General features: G+C 49.3%; 1 protein-coding gene across 5 annotated transcripts in view; it reads right to left on the reverse strand.

The window, feature by feature from the left end:
- COL13A1 (collagen type XIII alpha 1 chain) overlaps window positions 1–20,077 on the reverse strand; it is an 86,385-nt gene extending 66,308 nt beyond the window's left edge. For 4 of the 5 annotated variants that reach the window (XM_031063600.1, XM_031063599.1, XM_031063598.1 and 1 more), the window contains exons 1-2: window positions 19,241–20,077; window positions 11,801–11,870 (exon numbers count right to left, since the gene is read on the reverse strand). In XM_031063600.1, the coding sequence (XP_030919460.1) occupies window positions 11,801–11,870; window positions 19,241–19,543 (373 nt within the window). In that variant the 5' untranslated portion in view covers window positions 19,544–20,077. The remainder of the gene's footprint in view (window positions 1–11,800; window positions 11,871–19,240) is intronic. The other variant, XM_031063597.1, reaches the window with a different exon arrangement.
- Window positions 20,078–25,736: the final 5,659 nt, after the last annotated feature.

The following is a 25,736-nucleotide window of genomic DNA, read 5'->3' on the forward strand; positions in this document are numbered from 1 at the left end:
CAATCTCTCTCATAATGTGGTTGTCTGGGAAAAGTAGAAAGTTGGACCTTACGACAGCTAATAATTATTTGAATAAATTCTCTGCTCGTGCACTTCAAATGCAAACTGCACACTTTATTCATTTGACAAATTGCATAATTCATTTTAATCCTATATAATTTTTGCAATTAGCAGCTGATTTTAATAACTAGCGCACTGTTACTTTTTGCTCCCCCTTAATTTTTGTTTTTCTTCTCTCTTTTCCATCTGCTAACTCTTTTCTTCTTCCTTCCTCCTTCCAAAATACTTTGCAACTTTTATAACAGCAAATTCTGTCACCTACCCAGGGACGAACAAAAGACCATTGTGTTCAATTTATCTTTTAATAGGCTCCTTCCTCAAATACCTCACGGACTGCCAGTACTCCCTTCCAGACCCTGTCTCACACCCTTTTGAGTTATGAAAATGTTTGGGAGGGTCTTTCCTTTAGCCCAGACATTTTTCCACCCCAGATGATTGATAGCTCCCAGTTACCACTAATTACCCTATCAGCAGTTGGACATGAGCCTAGCCACAGTGCTCTTCCTCCAGAGGCCAGCAATGCATCCCTGTCGCTCGTTATCCTCTTCTTCAGGGATGGAACAAACTGACTAATTAGAGACACCATAAATTCTTCCTTCAGGCTCTTCCTGATGCGTCGTCTTGTTTCCAAACAGAGCATGTGGAGGAGAGTGGGGCTGATGCTAGTCCTTTCAAAAGGAAAAATGTGATGGGGTTTATGAGCCTAAGTGGGTTTGTTCAGCGTGTTTTATGGAGCAGAAGAGGAGAGTGCTCATTCAGCCAACGCTAGCTGGTGCTTTTTAGCACATCTCAAGCTGGAGAAGTTGGCTTGGCTACCCCATGCCCAGTGGGAGCCAGGCTGGTGCAGCACGCACATATGGAGACAACCTGCACTGGCTTACAGGGATAAAGGACTCGGGCTTCCCTTACCTAGAATGAACTGTGCGTGCAGATCCCTTCCCTGCTGCCTCCAGTGCCAGCACCAGATGCACAGCACACACTGTGGAGAGAGCCATCCAAGCAGAAAGGCAAAGAAGGAACCCCAACCAACTGCTGCCTCCCGCCAAGCGTGGGCTGGAAGGCACCTGTATGCTCTCATCTTCCCAACACAGCAAATTTGACTCAGTAAGTTTGCTAAATTCTGTCAAGACCTCCATCTTGTTTGAGAGGGCAAGATTTTTTCTTATTAGGCACACAGGTGGTTATTTTTTAAGGTAGTGAGAGATCCCATTATAATCTCAAAAAGAAAAGAGAACACAAAGAAAATGGACAAGAGATACTTTCCCTTCTCCCCAGAGCAGAGAAAAAATTATTTGGAGGAAAACCAAGCAAGTTTAGACATCAGTTACTCTGAAGCTCTTCCTGCCAGACAAAAGGAAAGGCCCTAAGGGCACGAGGGCAAAAGGGCATTATATTCAGAGAGAAGTTTCTCCAAAGTACATGGGCTGTGTGGTACACCTGGTTAAAAAAAACGTTGAGGCTCCTCAGCCACTGCTCGAGAGGCAAATTCTATCAAAACAGGAAACCCTCACTGTTCTAGAAAAGAAGAGAGCAAAGAGGAGGAATGAGAACCAAGGTCTGCAACAGTTTGCTGCATGGGAAAGGCACATAGAAAAACCCACGTGGAGGAGGGGGGAATGCTGAATGCATGCCAAACCACGTGGCCCATGCCCCACACCAGCCCTCCAGCCAAGAGTCACATTTTTGTAGCTTCCCTTCCTAAAGGGCCCGAGAGCCACTGTCCCAACAAACTCCAGGACCCTGCCTAGTAAGATACAGTTTAGTGCAATAGCAGAGCATGGGGTTCTATCCAGGATGGCTTTGGAACTCAGAGACAGAAATATTCACAACCACACCTGGTAACCCCCATCTCCACCTGCTTCCCCAGAAAATAAACACTTTCTCTAAGCACTCAGGTCATCCATAAGCAAGAGATCACCACACACATGAATTGGGGGTAAACCAAAAACCACAAGGCTACACCTTTCAGAAAAACACACACTTATTTTCCCCTCTCCTTCTGTTTTCAAACCCAGATGAAATCAGATTGCACAGGGAGGGGCAAAGAGCCTCACAATAACACAGCTTCTCGCTGGGTTTCAGAGGGGTCAGAGCCAGGTACACTGCTCCCTGTTGAGCAGAGGGCTGACACGTGGCTGCCTCGCTGTGGCCAGGGCAGTGCCACAGACCTGTAAGCTCTGTGGGTGCTTTTGGGGTTTCAACCCCTCTGCCATGCGTGTGGCACTTGTAGATCTTAAGAGTCTGATGGGAAGTTAATCTGTAGGCAAGGACTGCCATTTTGGGAGACACAACTACTCCCTCTTTGCTGCCAAAATTGCTCTAATAAGGAGCTAATATTTAAAACCTAAACAAAAAAAAAGGATTAAAAAAAATCCTAGCCCATTGTGTTCTTCAGCTCCGTTAGGGACGAGGCCAACACACAACTCCCAGCAGCTGCTGTTGCCTGCAGCAACATCTCCTCCCTGGGACAGCAGCAGCAGATGACAGAGGACAAGGACAAGAAAAGAGCAGCCACCAGGATCTGGATACATCCACCCAGTGCCACATTCCAGTACCAGGTTCAGCCTCTGGAAGAGCCCTCCCCAAAGGCCCTCTACCTGCTGCTGGTTGAGCTGCCCAGCAAGGGTAGCCTGGTGTGGATGGGACAGCTGGGTGGTCCCCAGCGAGGCGGACATGCTGCCTGGAGCAACACCAAATCATAATAAACAAGTCCCTCGCACAAAGCTCTGTCAGTTCACATTCCAGTTCAGCTGATATAATCTTCATTTTCTCTTTGAAAGAAAGGAAAAAAAGAAAAGCAGAAAGAAAAAAAAAACAGACATCCTAAGGGAGAGGAGTGAGGCAAGCGATGGATTGATACTGCCCGTGTGAGCCTCAGCCCCCCCAGGTGCTGTTAATCAGCTGCCCCCCCCGGGAATACACTGATTTAATTACCGCCTGCTTGCACAGCCCGTCTGCAATGCTGCTCACCCAAGACATTGCATGAGGAAGAAACAGACACTGAGCCTCAGCAGCCAGGCTGGAGCAGGATGGGCAAGCAGAACAGGAATCATCTCAGCACTGGTTTGGGGAGCGAGGGGTTGAATTGGTCCAGGGAGCCCATGCAAGTGGGCTGCCACCCAATCCCTTATGTGCAGGAGGTAGACACCATGGAAGGGCACATCACTGCCCCACCAGAGCCCTGGGCACTGCAGAGGGGATGAATGCATCAGGCTGTCACCTTTCTTCTATCTGAAACACAGCCTTGTTTTGAGCGGAAAACCAAAGACACACAGTAGGCAACAAGGGCGTTTCCAGACTGGAAAGGGGATAAATAGCCAGATGCAATAAAGGGCAGACACTCAGCTACCAGGTGTCATGACACAGCCCACTCCTCTCACCAGGTACATGGCCCAGACCCCACTTGTGAGCACATCTCTCCAACCCCTCTGACTGCCACGCTGCTGCCATTCTGCAGTGTTCATCTGGGATGCTGGAGCATCACTCGAATGCAAACAAATATTTTCCAGGGCTTCTGCTCTACAATGCACTCGTAATGTCAAAGAGGCCGTGCACAGAAGGACACAGATCTGGTACAGCTCCTGGAAGGGGAGAGCTGCATCAAGTGCATCCACCCTCAAAGTAACTCATTGGACAGTCACTTGGAAGGGGCTTCAGCACAAGGTGTGGGTTGCTGCTGTCCCACCTGGGGGACAGCCTGGAGGTGTAATAATTAATGGCCGTGCGCTCGCCTGCGAAGGCTGGCGCAAAAAGCGTTGCTGCGTCTTTAACAGCTGCCAGCGATGGGAAACTCATTGGAGTGTGTGTTGGGAGGGGAAGAAGGTTAAGATGATTAACTGGTGCTAACAAGTTTAGGATGTGGAAGAAGTATTTTCTTGGACGTCCATCAAAGAGAGGATTGAATGTTCCCCGGCGGAGGGGGGGCGGTATATGTTTAACAGATGAGGTTTCTGCCTCCCAAGGCCCGCCCAGCCCCGCATGATGCAACCTCTCCCTTTTAAAGGCTGACTCTGCCCCTGTACCATCAGCGTACCTGCGGCCCCAGCCTGGCACAGGGGCTGAAAGGCGATCCGGGGGAAGGAAAGCCGCCCCTCCCCTCTTCCTGTTGATCTGCGTCCTGGGACACCCTCGGGCACCGGCGGATCAGCCCGGTCCTTGATCCCCATAGGGCAAAGGTGTAGGCAGATGCCCGGAAAAGCCAACAGGGAATCGGGTATCACCACACTGAAAGCAGAAACCTTGGAGAGGACGGCTCCTCACGGGCCTCGGCTTCCCACAGGCACACCAAACCGAGCCATCCTGCCACCGGGCAGGCCAGCAACCCACTTTTTACCTGCCCATGGCCCTCATGGCAGCATCTAACATGAACACCGAAGCGAAGTGCCCTGGCAAACAGCTTCGGACGGAGCCGCTTGGCGCCTGCACCATCTCCCTAGGCCCACGCCGGGTATTTCCAGCGCTCCTCGGCGGCTGGCCGGCGCCCACGCTTTGCTTCGCTTTGCTTTGCGCAAGGGGCTCGTGCCCCGCCGCGGAGCCTGGCGGCCGGCTGGGGTCACCCGGCTGACGCAAACCAGCCCGGCCATGTGCACTCAGCCCGGGCCCGGGGAACAGGCCCGGTAGCACGCTCGCGCTCAATCAGAGCCGGCGCACACAGTAGCAGTGCAATGTGCTCTCTGGCTTTCCTCAGCCAGCTGGGATGGGTTTGCCTTGCTTTGTCAAGGCGCTGATTTATGCCCATATGTGCCATATACATTGTAAGCGCAGGCACGCAATGGTGTAAACACTTCTACCGAACATCTGTACACAAACCCGTCAAACATGCAGAAGCTCCCTCAACATGCACCACGGTGCCCCACAGGCCTGCCAGGCCCCAGTCTGCACGTGGGGTGCCGTGTGCCACTGGATTGTTACTGGGACATGGACAGTAAAGGTCACATTGAGACCACTGAGTGATAAAAATCAGCACAGCCACAATGCTTTTCTCCTGCCTCAATCTGTGCTTTGGCCGGAGCATTTCACGGCAGGTATCTGCTCCAAAATCTCTTCCCCATGTCTCTCTCTGCACCACACCTTTCCCTGAGAGATAGGTTAGTTTATCCCTGGTTTTGCATGGGGAACAGCTGTCTCAAACAACCAAGGGCTAGGATATAACATTTAGGCCATAATATACAAGCACCATTAAAGTTAATGCTTGTGCCACCAGGACTCATGCACACCTGAATATAAATGCTCACCTGTTTGCACCTTTGGGTAGAGCTCAGCCTCCAGAGAAAAAGTCCCATAGCAATTCCATATCCTTGGAGGAAATTCTTCCCACCTTCCATCCAGTTCAAAATTTTAAATAAGCCAAAAATAAAAAGTTTTAAAAAAAGACAGAGAGGGGAGCCCTGGGGTGCACAGGAAGCAGGCCTGAACATGGCAAGGGGGAATTATCTGAACAAGTAGATGGTTGTAAATAAACAGGCCACCCTCTTTCAGAGCACCACTGTTCCAGGGCACCTTCCCTTTTCAAGGCTTTGGCTGTTTCTAAGCATATTTTGGATAAAGAGGGAAAGGCCAAGGTGTTTGCCATCCTAACTCTACTGCATGGTAGCACCACAGGGATGCTTGAGCCCCCCAACCATTTTGCAGCACGGGCCACACTCACAAATCTATTAATGGCTTACACAAGCCCTCCTAGTCTGCACTCAGGCAACAACTGCAGCTTAATTAAAATCAATTAAATACTCCTTAATAAAGTCAGTTTAAATCCCAAAAGCAGACTAAGCCGGATGAGTTGATGCTTAGAGTTTTAAGGAACGTCCTTTCTCCCTCTTCCTGTCCCTCAGCCATGGATATGGCAACAGACAGGTGACAAAAGCCAAGGTTGGGGCGACTCCTCAAGCCGCTCCAGTTAAGAGCACAGCAACCTACATGTTCAGAGAAACAGAGTTAAGTGACCAAACAAACTATTTGTTTGGTTTTTTTCCTGAATTGTTCATCCCCATTTATTCATAACTGCTCACAGAATCCATGGAATTCATTGTGTGGTTTGCATCTTCAAAACAAATGAAACAACAGTATGTCTAAACCAAACAAACCCCAAACCAAAATACAGCCAGCAGCCCAGGGCGCATGAGCAACTTTCCAGGCTGAAGTGTGTATATACTCTGGAGGGCCCAAAAATGTGGATGGGGGAATATATTTAAATTTCAGGGAATAATAGAATTTCCAGGGAAAAAAAGGAGGGCAGTATTTGAGTGGTGATTATACTGCAATTTTTCTTCCAGATGTGCTAGGGGGTGGTGTGCCAGAGAACCCCATTTTGTGACATGGCACTGTGCTGCTGGATGCCCATCGCAGCAGCCCAGGCACTGCTCCCTCCACATCCCAGCTCTCTGGTCAGCCCTGCCACGAGGGCTTAGTCCTTCCAAGGGAAAACACAATTCAGAGAGCCCAAAGCTTTTGGCAAAGAGCAGCTGCTTGAGACACAAGTCCTCTTCTCCAATTTTTTTCTCAGCGCTTGTCAAAAATCTGCGTTGAGGCACTTCCAAAGCGGAAAACACCTTTTGCACAGTCAGCACAGAAAGCCACGCTGTCTTACTGTCCTCAAAAGGGGTGAAATACAAAACCATAGCATTTCAACCAGTTCAATGCACCTCCTGACAGTAAGGCCACGGGGCCAAGGGTGTTCCATTGCACCCTCCCACCTCATCCTCCTCATGGCTCTGAGCCAGGGCCACTGACACGGCTTGTGGCTGCTGGTGTTTAAATAGCTGGAGTTGACCTTTCCACACCCTCACCCCACACCAGGGATCCCAAACACTCCTTCACCTCTCATGGCCCACCAGCGTGTCCATTTTTTTAATCTCATGGGAGCCCTGGAGCAGCATTAAGACACTGGCACAGGTTGCCCAGAGAAGCTGAGGCTGCCCCATCCCTGGAAGTGTCCTAGGCAGGTTGGACAGGTCTTGGAGCAACCTGGTCTAACAGAAGGTGCCCCTGTCTGTGGTAGTGGAGTGGAACTAGATAATCTTTTAAGGTCCCTTCCAACCCAAACCTATCTTTGAGTCTGTGATCTGTCCAAGCAGCCCCAGCAAGCTGAAAAAGGATCACATTAAACATGACAGCGACAAAACACAGAAGCAGTGAAAACGACCTGGCAAGAGATGGAACACCCCAGCTGGGATGTGGGGAGAAGGCAGGACTTGGGCACTGTCCCCCTTTTTGGCTCATCTCCACAGAGATGTTTGGGGAGAAGATACAAATCCCAAGTTAGAAACGGATGCATCCACTTGGATACAACATCCTGCCTGTCTGCTGCAGGGCCAAGGCTCAGTCCACACTGCCCAGGCGTCTCCCCTTGCTCCAGCCATCCCCACCAACCCCTCATCTGCTGCCTTTCCCAGCATTTTTTCCTTCCTCTGCACCTGTCTGTGGGGACAGGCACAGGTTGGGATGTGGGAAATGCACTTTCCATCAGCTGGCCCCGCTGGCTCTGGGTGTCACATCATGGGGGGAAGCCAACACCCCACTGCAGCCCTACACTGTTTCTTGCTGGCCTCCCCCTCGTGTTGAGGGGTCTGGACAGAGGGTGGGTGTAGCCAAGAAGGAAAGCAGAGTGCCTGGACTGAGTGTGTGCACTAAGTGGCACACATCCCCTGGGTGCAACTGGGGCCATGGCTGCACCTTGGCTCCTGCAAGCTTCCTGCAGGAAGGCGAACAGCAGCAACAATTCTGAGTTGCAGTATCTGCTGCTGGTATTTCTGCAAAGTCAGTTGCAGCTGAAGGGTGACCAAGCAGCCTTCTCTGTGCCCCACGGTGGGGCAGATAGGAAACGTGGGGGAAATTTTGTATGAGAAGAAATGCCCAGGGGACATTCCTTTGCAAAGCCTCAAAGACATTCCAGAGAAAAACTCAGTTCCTGGCCACTGCCAAAATTCTTGCAGCTGCCCCACGCCATCCTCCAAGCCCCTGTACAACAGAAGGTACATTGGTTTGTGGAAGGGCTGTGCAACCTTCCTCTGACCACCAGTGCCAGTGCCTGGGAGCTGCCTCCTCCTGCAGCCCAGGTCCCTCCTCTGCCCCCAAGTGCTGCCACAGGGAGGGATGGAAAAGCCATTCAGCATCACTCTGAGCTGCTTCCCTGCTTGCATGGCTGACCGCCTCCAGCACCGCAGGCTCCCAACCTGACCAAGGAGAAACCGGACCAAAACAAGCACTGTGGAGGCAGAGGGGAAAGCAGCCAGCCTTTTCTTCTTTTTGTTTTTTAAAGGGATATTGAAGACCAGAGCAGAGAGCCAGCACAGTGAAAAACAGCCACGTGGGGACTGTGAAAATCAGAGCTGAGGAGAGGAAGATGGGAAAGGTCTAATAAAGACAGTCACAATATACAAAATACACAAGCACCCACCTCCGCCAGGAAAGCTGTGGGAAGGGATTGTGGTGTAATCCCTGGCTGTTTGAGGCTGCCCAGGCAGACACAGTCTGGATCTGCAACTGGATCAAGATTAGACCAGGAAAGCTTAGATTTTTTGCCCTGTCAACCTGAAACAAAATGCTTTCCCCTTGCAGCATTTTTTTACTACATAGAGGAAATTAAGGGAGGTCAGTTGGCTGTAAGAGGATCCTCCAGCCTCAGGTAGCTCCTGACCACATCCACACACCATATGGAAAAGCATCTGCTCAGTCCCAGAAAAATTCCCCAAGTCACATCCATGCATTCAACAACCTCAGAGCAGAACAAGTGTGAGCTCCCTGCCCACACTTGGCCCTATCCCCAGCACAGGGTCTGGGGCTGGAGAACAGCAGGGTGCAGTCATTGCTGCCATTGAGGTTTCTCTTCTCCAACCTGTACAAAGTTGTCCCAGATCTGTCTAGCAGTAAGTGGGGACAGAATGAATGACAGAGGTTATCTACTGAAGGGAACAAAGTCATTAATTACCCAGATAGGTTATGTTAAACTTGAGGGCTGTGTCCTCCCCACCAAGACACTGCTGGAGAAGCCCTCTGTGACCGCCAAACTCAAGAAACACAATGCCAAGGAGCAACATCTCACAGGTAGTCACACCCAGCCCAAGTGATCTGAAGTAGCTGCTCTCCAGTCAAATGAAGCTTGTATTTCCTTATCATTTGCTGTAAATACAGCTGTGCTGTTTTCCTGACCATGTTATTTCTAGAATCCTTATCACACGTTCTCAGATAGCCACAGCAGTCACACACTTCACAATCTTCTTTTTCTCCTATTCCCAGCTTTTCCAAACCATTTGTGTTCACAATCCCATCTGTTCGGAAGCTCTTCTGTGGCAATGGGTGATACCGCCCTGGACCTCCACATCCGCACTGAACAGGTCAGCAAATGAACTTGTCTTCCTTTTCCCCTCCTGTGCCATGCAGGGACCTGACTCCCAGACAGGGATGAACTCAAATGTCACTTCTGATAAACATTTATTTTGCTGAGGAGCATGGTGTGTTTATAGGCAGCGAAGTGGGCCAGCGAGAAGCAACGGGCATGCGCCAAGTCTTGCGACATCTTGACGCTTTTGAATACCTTGGTCTCCCGCAGAAGTCATCTTGTCTGGTCCTTGGGGCGTTTTAAACACCAGGGGAAAAATGCATGGAGGAAAAGGATTCCCAAAGTCTTGTGCTGGAAGAGAGACCACGCTGAAACATGGTCAGGTGGTCTGCATTGCACCAGCCTGGAGACCAAAGGGAAACACCCTGGAGCAAAGGGTCTAAGAGGAGACAACAGCTGGCTAAAGGTGCCTTGGTTTCTGTACTAGTCCAAGGCAAGCAAAACCTCACCTGCCACATCAGCTTAGACCATGGTTTCACAATTTCCCTCAACAGATTCGCTGATGGGTGGGGGAGAATTTTATATACAGTTTCTGTATCCACAGAATATTTGACAAAGACAAGCAAGTTTGACAGGTAAAAAGGAAGCCTCAGTCCTTAGGAGACATTTATTATTATTAATGTCCTCTTGAATCAAAGCTGTCATTCAGCAACACTATGAGCTTAATGGAATGAATGGGCACCTAAGATTTATGAGAAATCCAGCACAGACTGCTGCCGAAGCTTCCCAAAGGATGTGGGTATCTGTAACCAAGTGTTATGATTTCGATGCTGAAATACCTGGGCAATTCATCTATCACACAAATGGTGTAGGAGTGACATTCACATGGCCTCAGAAAGGAACTAATATCTTTTTTCTCTGCTCTGCACTCAAGTTCAAAGTTTCCTTCTTCAAGCTGGCTCAGAAACACCAGGAGGACATTCACTCCTGTGGTTTTATGGCATTTATTTGTCAAGCCCAGGCAAGAACTTAAAAATGGAGGAGGGCTGTGATTTGTGTTCCCATTGAAGGGAAAATGTTGGTATTTAAAATCAGCTGAAGTCAGTTTTGATCTGTCCTTTTGAGAAACGATACTTAGAAAACATTTCATTTGTACCATCTCTTAAATTTAAACCAAAATTGCTCCAGTTGTTTCTTTCTGGGACTAAAAAGAAAGTCCAACAGTCCTGATCTGGACTAGTCAAATCAGGCTTTTTCCAATGTTCTACAGTTCTGGATCCTGGATTTTAGTTCTTTTCCACCACAAACCTGTAGAGCTTTAACTCTTGGTTTTACAAGCTGCTGTGCTGCAAATTCATTTTACTCTGGCAAGTGACTGTGTCTGTACAAGCCTAAATACAACGATTTTTGAGACCTTACCTACAGCAAAGACAACCCCTTTGTAATTTTATCCACCCTTATCCCAACTGTTGGCCACATTTAAATACCCTTTGTTAAGCACACTGCCAGATACTGTCACACTGGACATGAAGGAGAGCCAAAGGGGAAACAAGTGAAAATGGAAATGCTACTCTCATGTGCTCATTCAGACATAATTTTCCCTGCCACCTTCTTTGCAAAACGAGTTTCAGTCACCCAGTTTGAATATAAAGATTCAAATTCTCCCAGAACTTCAGCTTTGGATGTGAGTGGTAGCTGGCACTTCTCTATTTTTTTTCTAGTCAAATGCATCAAAAGACAATGAGGAAGGCTGAATGATTCATACTCGTGGAATGAAATGCCATTCACAAACGTTTTTTCCATAGCAATTTGTCACTTATTGTATTGAAACCACTTCAGAAGATGTGTCTCAAGGAGCCTTTTGATATTAACATGATTAAAACCATAATGCAATTAGGCAATCCCATAATATTTCTGTATGTTATATGAGTGGGACCTCAAGTGACCACTTCATTCAAGCCCCTCACAAATGGCTGCTTCTAGCAGAAGGCTGTTAATTCTGCAACATGCCTTGGATAGCTGTAGAACACCAAGGAATTCAAATCTTCTCACCCTGGAGGCATTTTGGCTCACCAAAATTCAGCTTTGGTGCTGGATCTAGCCTACATGTCTCAAACCTTCCAAATCAGGCAAGAAAGATGCACTTCCCAAGAGCCTCTTTGCCCAATTCAAAACTGATATATGAAATCAGTGGGAACATTGGCCCTCCAGATGTGTCCTTCTCTTTTGGCTGTCAGGACATCCACCTGGATCTCTATCCCTTTTGCTGTTGTTCCTGTCAGATGTTGGCACCAGACTTGTTGCCCACATCTCCATATCAATTTCCTGTATTTGAGCAAACTGTTATGCAAGTACACGTAACTTTGCATTCACACGGGAGACTGCATTAAAAAATCCTTCAGTGAGGTATAAAAACAGAAAAGTTTTTTGTCACTTTCCACAGTGCCAGATGTCCCAGATCCCTACCTGCCGGGCAGTTGCATCGCTGGTGTGTGTCTCGGACTTCTCGATGTCTTGGCAAGTGGAACTTTAATTTCTGCCAAGAGAGGGAAAACAGAAAAAGGATTAATCTATACCATTGAAACCAAAGCCTGAAATTCTTGAAAAAATGGAACAGGGAGGGGATGCTGCCTAAGTAGAGATGGGAGAGACAGGGCAGAGCAGTTTGAGAACGAAGAAAGGCAATAAAGTTCATAGCCCTTAACTAGAAATGCAGGAATTGATTGAAAGCAGGCTGAGGGAGTTTCGTAATGGCCTCCAAATGTGGTCCTCCTGACAGGCATTACAAAACCAAGAGCAGCAGTGGCAAATAAATTGGTGACTGTGTCCTCGTGACAAAGCCACTTTTCTCAGAAGACCCACTCAGGGGGCAGAAAATGAAGATCTGAAGCAGGTCCTCTTCCACCCTGCAGCACATTCCTGATGTTCTTGGAGACACCTGGATGGACAGAAAGGTCCTCCTGCAAGATTGTGGCTGAAGCTGAACTGAAAACATCAACCTGAAATCTTCAGACTCTGTGAAACTTAGTTTTTCCCCCAAGGGCAAAACACAACAAAACCTATCAAGGGCTTCCACAAGGTGGAATTTGGTCAGAATGTTGATTTCATATGTGAGTTTGGATTTCTAATGGTGCCAGCCTGTCAGTCTCCTGCTCTCTGGGCCCATCTGTGTATCTCTTGAAGGCAAATAAAGTCCACCTGAGGTCACTGCATCTTCCCTCACTGGGAACACCAACAAAATTAACCCATGTCCTGAGAAAAATGTGCTTCAGGGGTAGCATCCTCACCACCCCTCACAGACTTTATAAAATAGCCGTAATTTAGTGAAGAAAATGCAAATCAATCCAAATAGGTTATTCATTAATGCCTGAAAACCACACTTGGTTAATGATTTGAGACCACTGAGCTGCTGGGGTTCCTAAGCTCTGGAATCACTCTCTCTTCCCTCCTAACCTCCAAGCCCAACTTCCCATCCCCATTGAGTCTTCCTATTTTTTGAACTACTTCACAAGTGGGCCAATATTTCAAAAGAAATAGCTTTATATAGGACACAACACAAGCCTGTGCCCAAGATCATATAGAAATTGCTTTATTTTCACAAGTAATTGAGCATCTTCCTGCAAGAAGGCATCAGTTTGGGGAAAATTCTTTTAGAGAGGATAAAACTAAATCAACTTGTTTCTGCCTGGGATGAAGGAAGGCAGAATTGGCTGGAACATTTCCATTTTTCCACTTTGAAAGGATTGGCTTCTTCACTGCAAGTCAAAAGAGTAATGGTTGTTGTGACTGACTAGAAATTAAATATTTTCAGAGCTTTATTTTGCATGGCAGATTGAAATGTTTTGATAGCAAGTTGATTTGATAGCAGGGTGAGGAGAGGGTTTTAGGCAAGGAAAATTGCCAGTTTCCATAGAGCATTTCATTGGTGTTTACCTTCTCAGTTAAAAGCACAGATATTCTGTGAATTTCTGCATTTTGGCACGTTCCCATCCTGCTGCCACCCCAGATGGCACAGCTCTGCTCTGGCTTCTAACTGCTAGTGGTCAAACATGGGCACAAGCAGGACAGCAGAGCCTTTATTTGGATTCTCACACTGGTATGTGGACACACACAGCCCCATTCCCATCCACACATGTGCCAACCAAAACATCTCCTGCACCAGACTGCCACACTTGGGTGGTGCTCCCATGTTTGGAATTGGGCTCAGACAAGGAAGGGATGATGGTTTGCAATGGCAGGAGCAGAAAGCCATTTCCTAGCCAACAAGGGTCCAAACACCTTGCATGCAACAGGGGCTTTACAGGACACAAATCTGCAAGGAAACATGGAACAAATCCCTGCCCCACCGAGTGCACAGGCACTGGAGGGGCTGTAAGGGGGAATGGCTGAGTTAGGCTGTGCCTAAGAAGCCTTGGCTGGCTTGCTGTGCAGGCTGACAAAGAGAGGAGCAGCATAACTGGACAGGGAAGGGATGACCCAGCAGGACTTGAGCGTGACTGGGAACGGAACAGGGCTGATAACATTTCCCTGAGGCTTTATCTGCAGGGTCAAGGTAGTGGAAAGACCTGGGACAACTGAAATAGCCTTCTCAAGGACAGGGGCCCCTGGGGAAGGAGGTGCTGGTGCTGCTGGGCAGGCTGGAGAGCACAGCCCTGTGCACCATGAGCATGCTGCCATTGCATACTCACCAGCATTTGGACCTTCTGCCCCATCCCTCGTGTCTCCCTCAAGCCCAAGAGCTCTGCACATCCCTGGGGAGTGCAAAGGGCAGTGGTGCCATGGGACTGCTCCCCTTTAGTGGGAGGCAAAACCTACCAAGGATTTAGGAGCACCTGGTGCTCATTCTCCTGCACAGTCTATTAAACAAACACTGCCACAGAAAAAATCCTTGGCTCTTGGAGACCTCAATTCAACTTTGGGTGGAGATGGCAAAACAAAACAAACCCCCCAGCCTTTTCTGCTTCCCTCGTTTCCACTGTGCAAAATGTTGCCTGGTCCAACACAAGAAGCTGGTTTTGTTCAGGAGAGGAAACCAAATGTCCTTCCCTCTAAAAATGTCATTTCCAAGAGAAAACTTTCATTCCCAGGCAAGAGAAAAGCATTCAATTTTAAGGCAAGGTTGGCTTCTGTACGTAAAATTTAAAAAGAGGGTCGGCTTTGGGAATCTAGTGTTTGCCATCTCCTTCCTGGGATCTGGGGGATTTTTGTCACCTGGGGGATACCTGGAGCATGTAACATCAAGAGCAGCAACAGGATGTCTTCCAGAAAGGTTGAAAACACTTCCTATGGAGGGGATTGCTTTGTCAGCAGAGCCTGCTCTCGTCTGTCCCGTTATCCAGTGACATAACAGCTGCATCTTCCCCCTACACCAGGGCAAGTGGCTGAAAAAAGCCTTGGCCAGCCCTGGAGCCACAGCTGATTAGCCCTGCCTGCACCTCTGAGGATTCAGGAGCCGTGGCACGTTGCTGAGTGAGAGGAAAGGGAAAATCCCGTCTGCAAGAGGGCAAGGCCAGGAGGGTCAAGCTGAAACACCTGCTGGGAAAGGGCACTAAAGTCAGCACGGGCTTTTCCCGTGGGTTTGGTGCACTCACCACAAGTGTGACACGGCAGGGCTGACATGGGTGGACAGAGCAGCCACAGCAAGGCCACTTCTGACATTAAAGTGTCATTAGGCTGTGGTCTCCTAAACCTTGCAGTGCCTGTCTATTTTGGATGGGCACTTGAGATTAGGTGAGAGGGAGGGCACTTCTTCAAAGGGGGCAGATTAATAGCTCTTTAGCATTCCCAGTTGTTTGCAGCCACCCGGGGAGGTGAAATCATTTCCCACCACTATCTCCAACAGCTAAGAGAAACACATTTTAAATAGATAATCTATTACAACCATCAGGAGGATTTCAGGGGTGGGTGGTTTTGTTAACTCTTATTGTTTTACCTCTAATTTCCCCGTTTTTTCTTAAAGGCCCAGCTCCTGGGATCGTGGGACCATGTGGCACAAAGCAAAGGAGAGCAGCGAGTCCTCCCAGATGGAGCAAAAAGCTTGGAAATAACACCACCTAGGTACAGGGACTGCAAGCAGCTGAAAGGAAGCGGAACTTAGCTACCAGAGAAGCTGAAAGAAAAAAATAGATCCCCTGATTATTATGGGGCAAAGAGCACTAAGCTAAAGATGTAGGCAGGGGATGCTTAGAGCAAGCTTGCAGACCCTAGGAAACAAAGCAGTGTGCTCTGAGACACAGAATAAAATGAAGGGGGAAAATGCTTCAAGTCAGGAGGGAGTTTTCTGGTGTCCCTCCTTTGCCTGCATAAGTAAGGAAAGAGTTCCAGGGAAATGAAACTATCGGGAAAGCAGTGAGGATCAGTGCTCCCTCCCCATTCACAGGCACATTCCTGAATCCCTTAAGAGTCACTGAAACCACAACAAACACCTTCAACACAAGCCCCTGAGAAGGCTGAGGGACAGCTGAGCTTCCCCCAGGGTGCACAGGATAACCTGCTGCTGCATCACACATACACATTTCTATCTCTACAAACTCTCAAATTCTGGGATTTCTTTTTCCTAGCAACAGCACTGAATCCACCCCATTCTCCACCCTGATGAGTTTTTGGCAAGTGAAATAGCACCAAGTGTTACCCAGCATGGGAAAGGACCTTGTTTTCTTCTTTGGAAAGCTTTGCCTGTCTTGCAAATGCCAGTAGTGAGTTTATTTGTGCTCCTTGTATGATTTTATGATGTCTCATACACGCAGAGGAATTCGAATTCCTACATGGAGTTAAAGTTCTCCCCGTACTACCTGCTTCTGGCCCATTCTGCACAGATGTTTTTACAAGAAAACCTAGTCAATTTGAGTCTGGCAGAAAATTCCCTTGTGGCACTCGCCTACACCAGGCAGAGGTTTACACAGTAGCAAATGCAGCACTGGTCAGGCTGCTTCTGGGAAAGCATCTGCCTCCCTCTCCTCGCTCCTCCTGAGCTGAGATGGAAACTCTGCCACAGCCAGCCACCAGTGCTAAAAAACAGGCTCTGAGATGGAGAAAACATCCCCACCAGCTGCCTTAAAATTAACATCTTAAGCAAACCACCCCAGCTCTTCTCCCTGCCACTTTGCTTTATTTTTGCATGTCTGAAAGAAAGGCCTCTAAAAGGACTTTGGCAATTTGCACTTCTCAGTGCAATCTGAATGGGATCCCTTGGGAACACCCAGGGCACACCTGGGCACACTCATGGCCCAGACTGGAGGGCATTACACACTCCAGCTGAGAGCAGAACAGGTTTTGAGCATAACCTTAGAGCTCCTCTATCAACCCTCACAGATTTTACTTATTCACATCCCTCCAGCTCATCTTCACAGCCACCAGAGCTGCAAGTGTGCTCCTGTGCTGTGCCTCCCCTCCCACCTCTGATCAGCTTTTTCTAAAGCTGGGGTTCCTTTAAAGCTTTGCTGTTTTATTTTGTGATGGATTCACTGAGCTGGCAGCTGTGAAACCCATTAAGGTTGAAACACCAGGAAACGATGAGGATGTGGCAATGAGAGGCGGCGAGGGTCTGAGCAGGGGGAGATGAATTTCCCACTTTCACGTCCATCACAGCAAACCCATCTGCAGCCCCTCTCCCTCACTCATGGTCAGCACAACTTATTTTGCTTTCCTTACTTTTTTTGTCCCATCCTTGTTCCCTGTTCCCTTTATCTACCTTGTTTTTCTCCATCCTTGCCCCTCACCAGTCAGCCCTGGGCCCCACTTCAGACAGAATGAAAAGGAGGACCAGAAGGATTTTTCTTTCCTAATCAAAAGCCTCACATGGCACCCCACCATCTGTCCACCAGCAGCCCCTTGCCCTGGACCTCGAGCTGCTTGGTCCATGCCAGTGCCTCTGGCTGAGTGTGGAGCTCTGAGGTTTACATGCTTAGCACAAGTGGGCAGCATGGCTGGCAAGGGTGTCCTCCCTGGGGGACAGAGCCCTCCTCCCCCCCATGGGCATCAGACCTTCACAGGCATAAAGGGACAGGAGACGTGGGCCAGGCATCCTTCCTCCTCCACAGTCTCCAGCACTTTTCTCCAAGCTCTTTCTGAAGCTGTGGCCCAGGATGGAGCTGGTAACCCTGGTGGTACTCAGGAGCAAGTGCTGGCCCCTCAAGCAGTCGTTCCTGTCCTCCAGCTGCTCCCCACACTGGCTGCAGTGGGGACTGTGGGCACCCCCAGGAGCACAGGAGGGGCTGCTCAGGAAACTGGGGTTCTGCTGGGCACATGGGCATCATGAAACCCCCATTTCCTTGCTAAGCCGAGCTATAAAAAGGTGTAAAGGTGTCGCTGCCAGCAGGACACACGGCCATCCGGCCCCAGGCACCGTTCCCGGGAGTCACTTCTCAAATCTCCATAGAGATCAACTTCGACTTCCCAGCAGACTCATGCCAGCAGCAACAGAGGGAATGCTGCACTGTCCCCTGCCTGGTGGCAGGGAAGGAGTCCCTGCATGACAGTGCAGCCACAGCGCACAGATCCAATCACTCTCAATGCTTCTGCCTCCCCAAACCCCTTTTTAAAGTAGGATATTGCCCCATGGACCCTGTGTTTCCCTTATTCCTCATCCAAAGAGGCAACTCAAAACCTTCAGCTCCTGCAGTGTTTGCTAACTCAAGGTTCACAGATTTTGGCTGCACAGCCCAGCAGATACAGAGACTGTTCTCACAAGACCCATAAACAGAAGCAGAGCCTGTCAGCTGTAGGTTTGAACTCCTCACCACAGACTTTCACTGCTCCTAGAAAGCAGGAGGGGGTCCAGGTCACCCCAGGTGCCACGCAGCACTGCCCAAGGCAGGTCCCAGCAGTCAGCACTCTGGTCATCCCATTCCTCACCTCATCTGGCAATAGCAGCCCAAAAGAGATTTTTTTCAGCTACAAACAGTTTTTGGGCTAGCCCCAGGGATCTCTCCAGCATGACTCAAGCCAAAGCTAGAGTAAACAGAGAAAAGGAGAGGTGGGTGGAAATGGCTCCAGCCCTGAATTTCACCCCCAAGCCTCCCCTAGAGCTGTGGGAACAGGTCAGTGGGGACCTGTCTGGAGAGTTCAGAGACATGAGCCACCATCTGCTCCCTGACACATGTCAACACCACTTCAAAGCCCAACATGGCAAGGAATACTCACTGCAGCCAGAGCAGAGGAACACAGACAGCCCCCAGCAGCATCAACACAGCAAAGTAAAAGGTGTCAGCAACAATAATCTGCACTTTTGGGCCCTCCTTATTGACCTGCTGAAGCCAGCAGCAGCATTCCCCCATCACCAGAGGAGAGCTCAAAGAGTCCAGCGGCGTTTGGATGGGACTCAAGTGAGTATAGCACAGCCATATGCTCTGCACTGATGCCCTGGCAGTACCAGAAACCACCCTGGCAACACCAGTGTGTCTCCTTTTCCTGAGCCAGGAGCTGTGAAAGGGGTCAGGGCTGGTACAGCAGCAATGCCAGCCCATCACAACATTGGTGTGCTTGCAATTACCTCTTCCCATAGCCATGCTGGTGTGACATGCCTTGCCTGTCCCCCTTCCAGGGCTCAAACCCAGGCTGAATCCCCAGGTTTAACCTCTCTAATTCTAACTCTTTCAGCATGCAAGACTCCTGAAGAGAAGGGCTGGGGGTTTTTGCCTCCCCAGCACGGTAAGGGATTAGGTTTTCCTCTTTGCAAAGTGCAACCTTCAGCTACAGCATGGGCTGAGAAGAGAGAAGTAAATGCCAAGCAAGTTTGAGAGGTGGGAGGGACCTGAAGGAACAAGGAATTCAACCTAGCAGCAGCATCACTCCTGAAGAGATACATTTTTAAGGAAGGGGCAAAAAATGGATAATGTGCCTATGCAAGCATGCATATGCCTAAAACCTATAATACAACCTATACATGCAAAATGAAAGAACACTGACCTCATTGAGCAGTTGGTCAACTCTTCCCAAAATAGCTGTCTCCATTTGGTCTGCTGAGAGCCAGGCAGGGAGCTGTGTGGGTCTGTCCGCTTCCAAGTGGGACACGCGGGACTGCAGGTCGGAGGTCCGAAAGTACAGCAGGAGGCTGAGCACCAGAGAGAGCAGGGACACGCCGGGCAGCCCCGAGCCCAGCAGCAGAGGGAGGCGGCAGCATCGCTCCCCATCGCCGCTCCTGGGGGGAGCCACACACCCCCTGTCAAAAGCTGCTTCGTCGACGCCTTTCCAGCTCTTCTCCTCCAACATTCCCTCCCTGTCCTGAGAAACAATAAATAAATAAATAGAATAAATAAAGCTTCGCTCCTACTCCAAGACGCGCAATCCAGAAGGCATTAAGAAAAAGAACGTCGAAGGGAATCCCAGCACCAGCAAATCACAAGTGACAGCAATAATGACAAAAGTGGATGGGGGGGTGTCTTTAAAAAATAAAAACAAACCACACACACATAAAAGGGGTGCAGAAAAAAGGGATCCAACTGCAGCAAAGAGTGCGAGGGGGGGAAAAAATAATCTGATCAAGATTTTTTTTTTTCCTCCTGTATTTCAGTCTTTTGGTTCGCTGGTAAGTTTTTGATTCTTTCTAAGCTGTCAGTTTCAGTTCCTTCGCAGACTGGCCAGGAGCTCGCACATGAAAGTCCCCATTAGAGAGAGATAATTCTCAGCTGCTCCGGCGACGTTGTGCTCTGGCTGATCGTGGCTCCCCTGTAACATGACACACTCCCTCCGAACTACGGGGCTGGGATGAGCGAGCTGCGCGGCTTCCCAAAGTAACCTCCTCTGCTCGCCCTCTCTCTCCACCTCTCCCTTGCTGCATGATTTATTTATTTATGCAAAGCGCCGGGGTGGGATCGGGCAGTGGGACGCCCCTGTCCCGCTCGGTCCCCAAACCACCTCTCCGCCGCCAGCCCTTCCCTTTGAAGTGACTCTCGCCGAGGTTATTTATAGTGGCAGGAAAGAGATTGTAAAGCAGAGGCTGGGCTCACACCAGCCTGCGTCTTCCTTTCCTCCAGGCAGCCGGGAGCACTTTATGGGATGGCACAAAGGGGCTGTGGCGTCCCCCACGCAGATCCCGGGGCAGCCCCCAGGCACCGGCAGTGGGGGATTTGGACCCGATATTTTGAGGAGAGCAGCCAGGCAGGGTGAGAAGCAGAGGGAAACATCTGGAAACAAGGGCTGGCAGCTGAGGGCTCTGCAAGAAACAAGCAAAGGGCAGCAGGGAGAAACACCCCAGGCAGGCAGGCTGCAGTGCAAGGGGGGAACATTTGGGGCCTGATTTGGGGGTACAACATGCCAAGGGTGCTCAGAGGAACCAATCTGCTGAGGCCCTCTAGTGAAGCAGAACTTCCCATCATCTCCGTGTCCCACCAGGCACAGGGCACCAGACAGACAGACAGACAATCCCCCTTTGGCAGGGAGCAGTCTCCCCAAAACGTGCCGTAGGGCAGCTCCGAGCCATGCGTCTGGGAAACAAAGCCTCCTTCTGTTCTTCAGCAGCAAGGGAGGGCCACCTCTCCCAGTTTTTCTGAGCAGAACATACAATATTTTATCCTCCGGGGTGACATGCAGGCTCTGCTGAGCCCCTGCATGTCTGTCTGTCCGTACTTTCATCCTCTCCTTGAGCACGCTCAGCAGTGAGGCAGCACACAGCTCACCGTGGTGCACAGTCATTAAAAGCCAGGCAGCAAATTGGTCTCTTAAAATCTGGCTCCCTTGTGGCTCTTTTGCTGTCATTTACACGTTTTAAATGAAGATTTTGCGTGCAGTCTGTGCTGGAAATTAACTGGCAGAGAAAACTCATATTCATCTCTGGCCTGGTCTCTGTTTCAGGGGGCTGGAAGAGCCAGACCTTCTGGGAGCAGGTTAATGCAAGCACGAGCTGTTTCTCCTCCACCAGACAAACCCTCAGAGGGCCCGGTAGCACACAGCCCCAATTCTTTGGATGGCCTCATGCCTTTCACAGCCACTCACTTCCCAAAATGGGGTTTTAGAGTCTGCAAGGCAGGAAATCCTTTCTTTATTTCTTTTAGTGGGTTTCTTGTCATCTCGCTGCTCAAATTTGCCTTGCTGTTCCGGCACGCAGGGAAAACACCCCTCTGATGGCTGCAGCCTTTCAACAGTTTTTCATATGAGCGAGGCAGAGATGTGTAACCCACAGACCTGGCACACAAAGGGTGTCTATTCGTTCAGGAGGTGTAGCCACCCTGGTCTCCTACCCCCTGTGTTTGCAGCCTACTTCTTTACAAAAGGAAAAGAAGCCTTTGAGGCCCTGGCTCCATGGGAGTTACCCAAGATACCACCTGCAATCACAGCAAATAAGTAGACAGAGGGAAATGAAAGGGAGATGCCTAGAGGCTGATGATACAGTGTTTGAGAAGCAGAGATCTTCTCAGGAAAATACCAGTTAGCAGCTGGTGCTGAGTGTCCTAGAGAGTGTTGCAGGACACTACCGCAAGACTGGGGTTGAACTACTCATGACTGCAGCTACCTGCCTGTGTAATACTAAGTTTCACCTAAGGCTGTCTCTCTCTCCCCTCTTTATACCAATCTAAGCACTGAAATCACAAAAACACACCCTCTAAGCTAAAAATGGAAACCGGCTGGGTGTCTACATCTCTTTTCCCCCCACTGGCTGGGGAGAGCTCTCTGCTCTTTTGCGCTGGTTTTTGATATAGATCCTGCAGTCCAGACACGAGCATCGCCTCAATGAATCTGTAAGTGCCTTTTCCTGCCTCCTCCCAGCCCCTCTCCAGCTGATCAGCTCATTTAGAGGGTATGCCATAGCTGCTGCAGGCTGGGGAGCTGCACTCACACGGGTTTCATGCAGAAGCCTTAGCTGCAGATGTGCAGGAGGGTAATTTTTCTATCCATGAGCTACCACGGAGCCCTGTCATCCCATGCCAATAGAGATGGACTAATTTAGCCCCAAACCTGAGCCAACTGTGCCTGTCGAGGCTGCAGCACTGCTCAACAAAAAAGCTGCCTCCAGAGACAGGCCTGGCGTGTGGAATCATCTCAGCACTCCCTGGGTTGAGCACAGCCCAGACTTCAGCTCTCTCAATGGCCTGAGAGGAGGTGAGCGCTGGCCTGAAACCAGTCCTCCTTCAAGTTCCTGACTCTCAAAGTTGGTGGAGCAGAAACAAATACTCACTTGCAATCAGGAGTGATTTCACTGATTAGTGACTCTCAGAAAGCCCTGCACACACTGAGCTTGAGGCTGTATCCCTCTTTCCTCAGGGAGGTTGATTATATTCCTTACAAGGACAGTAACCACACACTTCCATCACTTCTATCAGGCCTTCCAGGGTATTTAAGGATCTCAGCACAAACATATAAAGAACTGGAGCAAATAGAACTCACATATAACCTCCCAAGGCAGCTAAAACTCCTCTGTACAATGAAAAAGTTTCACATCAAGCTCATGGCACTGGGTCTATTGATCAATTACAAACAGGTGTGGCAAGACTCCAGCTTGGTCAGTCTCGAGCTGGCACAGGCACTTTGTCTTTCTCAGGGACATCTGTAAGCGGGCAAAGCACCTCACAGAGTTTGCCCAGCACTGCTCTGCAACAGACACACAGTGCTCACAATATGTGGGGATTCCTCACGTGGCACAATGTGCTCTCATTGCAATAGACCATAAACTCTCTTTTACCCAAGGCAGGTACTGTGGACATGAACCACTCCACGCCACAGGCCAGAAATGGATAGAGCTGGGCATGGATGAGTTCTTGCTTCTGTGAGCACAGTTCAAGCCAGCCTGGTATCTACAACAGGTCTCTGCCTGTAAAGGGACAGGTAACAGCAGCAGGCTTTTCTCACCTTCCATCACTTAAAGCCAGCCTTCCATTAAAAAAAATAATGCATCCTTCCTGTCACTAACTGGAAGCTGAAGCCAGCTGCCTGGAGATGCCATGTGCTCTGTCCTGCCACTAATCTTCCCCTTTTCAGACAGTTTACCAGGGAGAAAAACCCCACCCCAGTTCTCTTTCTCTTTCTGTTCTTCTGCTTTCCCCCTCCCCCCGCCCCCTGCAGGAAACACGGGGGTCTTGGTGTGCTGGAACCAGCCATTAACCAGCAGCCGACATCTCCAGCTATTGTAAATATATCAACTCAAGGCCTTTCCCTGCATTTATTAGGCTCAAGAACAACATCTGGAAACAGATGTTTTCTGAGCAGAGAAGAGAGGAGGAAGGAGGGTGACAAAACAAGGGGGTGGGAAGGACTCTTGCAAGTGGAAGTACACGGTGTGCAGACCATCCCTGTGCAAAATGCTGCTGGGATGGAGCACTGCAAGGGGCTGAGGCAAGCGCAGCCACATCCCTCCAAGGCAAGGCAGCGAGCGTGGAACGTCTCAGGGGGGCTGCCTGACAGAAACAGCAATGGGGGAATAGAAAAACTCACAGCAGCTTTCAGGGCCCTTGTGAGGAGAGGTCAGCACACTCTCACACAAATGGGACACCAGGGCAGAGATTTAGGGGTTTTTCCTTTCCTGGTCCTGGACCTTCCCAGTCCTGAGCTGCTCTGTATCCCAGAGGCTGGCAGGCTTGTAGTGGGACAGTGTCACCTCCATAACAGTTTGGCAGCATCTGCCACTGGACCCTTAGTGTAGGCAAGGTCCAGGGCTCCCACAGTATCCTGTCTGTCCCAAGCAGCCTGTTCTCAAAAGGCAAGCAGAGTGGAAACCTCCCGTGCCAGGGACTCTGAAGGACCAAAGGATGCTGCTCTGCTGTGAAGGCTTGATGTCATTGCTCAAATTTAGACAATTTTTAGAAAATTACACAGTGTTAACTAGGGACAAAAAGCAAGCATGCACATGCATACTTAAAAATATATCTCATGGTAGTATTGTGAAACTCCATTCTCAACTAGATACACTTTGGCTTAGGTACCAGAGATGCCTATGGTACAATAGAGGTCTGAGATCAAAGCTTCTCTGCATTTCTTTTGTGGGAAATGCAGTTTTACACATACACATAGCCTCTCTTTGTATTAAAATAAAACTAAAGCCAACAAACAACTCCAAAAACTAAGAAGAAACCAAAACCCCATAACAAGTATTTTGTCATCTTTAACCTCAGGTTCACAATGGGTATCTCCACGCCCTTGTCTCTCTGAGATGCAGTTACACATACTTTGCAAGTAAGGTCAGGAATATTGAGTATTACCTACCTAATTTGGTATTTGTTTATAGGAAGCATTAAGTGGCCTATGGAGCAGAACAATTCCCGCCCCAGGAGCTGCTCTAACCCATTGTGGAGTTATAGAATAAAGACACATTTGATCCTTTGGGAAAAGGGTTATGAAAATACATGGAAAAAATATACTGTCCATGCATAGTAATATCATGGCTGTTTTCAATCACTTGGTCTCCTACAAAACAAAAGGGCTCACTGCACAATATGAACTCCTAGCACTGATGGCAGCAAAGGAAGTAAGCAAGAAGCGAAGTTAGTGGTATCTGGTTAGGCTTTTATATTTTCATAACCTTAAAACGCCTGAGCTCGTTGTTGCCTCCCTCCCAACAAAGCCCAAGTGGCTTTGTGCAGCTGCAGTGCTGGGAACCTGTCCCCAGAGCTGTGTGAGAACAGTCAGGCAGAGCTGAGCCACGTCCAGGGTGGGAGCCTGGCCACCAGCAGCTCCCGCAGAGGCTGTGTCAGAGCTTCCAAGAGAGGATGGAGCAAACACAGGTTGTGCACAGTTTGGGGCCACCCCATCTCTCACACACCCCGCAGAGGGAAGGCTTTGCTGGAGGAAAGCAGGAGACAGCAAGTGGTGGACACACAGTTAAACTGCCCACGCTTGTCCTTGTGTTTTCAACTAACCTCTCACCTTTTGTTCAGATGATGAGGGAAATGGCTCTGAGCAAACCAGGCTCTGCACCCTTCTTCATGGAGCAACTTTTTCTCACAGCTGAAGGCCTGCACGGCCAAGAAGCATTTCACAGGAAGAAGTTTGATTTCTTTGCAGCAGTTTTTTGGGTTTTCGTTTATTGCTGGGCTTTTTCTTTCTTGTTTGGAGCTGATTTTTAATTTTTGGTGCCAGTGAGGTCTACAGAGATGGTCATCTCTGCTAGGCTGTTTTTTACTGTTATCTTGGTTCCTGCAGAGCCTGGGTGGGAAAAAGAAGTTAAATTAAGAACAACATTGCTACAAATAAGACAAGAAAAAGCCTCCATCCCTGCAGCACTATTCCCTGCAAGCCTAAGAATTCCCACAGCAGCCTGTGGGAGATGGGTTTTGCTCATGACAGAGATGTGCCTACACTGGGAGAGCTGCTTTGGAAATTGTTTTGGTGAACCTGGGAAATCCCTGGTGCAGAGCACTGCTACAGGCTCTCAGCACAGCTGGAGCAGTAAGAACCTTTAGCTGTAGCAAAGGGGTTCTTAGACTGAACACTCAAAATCTTCTCGTCCAGGTGGAAAAATAAAGGTGAGATTCTC

This window comes from Geospiza fortis, unplaced genomic scaffold (assembly GCF_000277835.1).
Source record: "Geospiza fortis unplaced genomic scaffold, GeoFor_1.0 scaffold637, whole genome shotgun sequence".
Taxonomy (NCBI): domain Eukaryota; kingdom Metazoa; phylum Chordata; class Aves; order Passeriformes; family Thraupidae; genus Geospiza; species Geospiza fortis.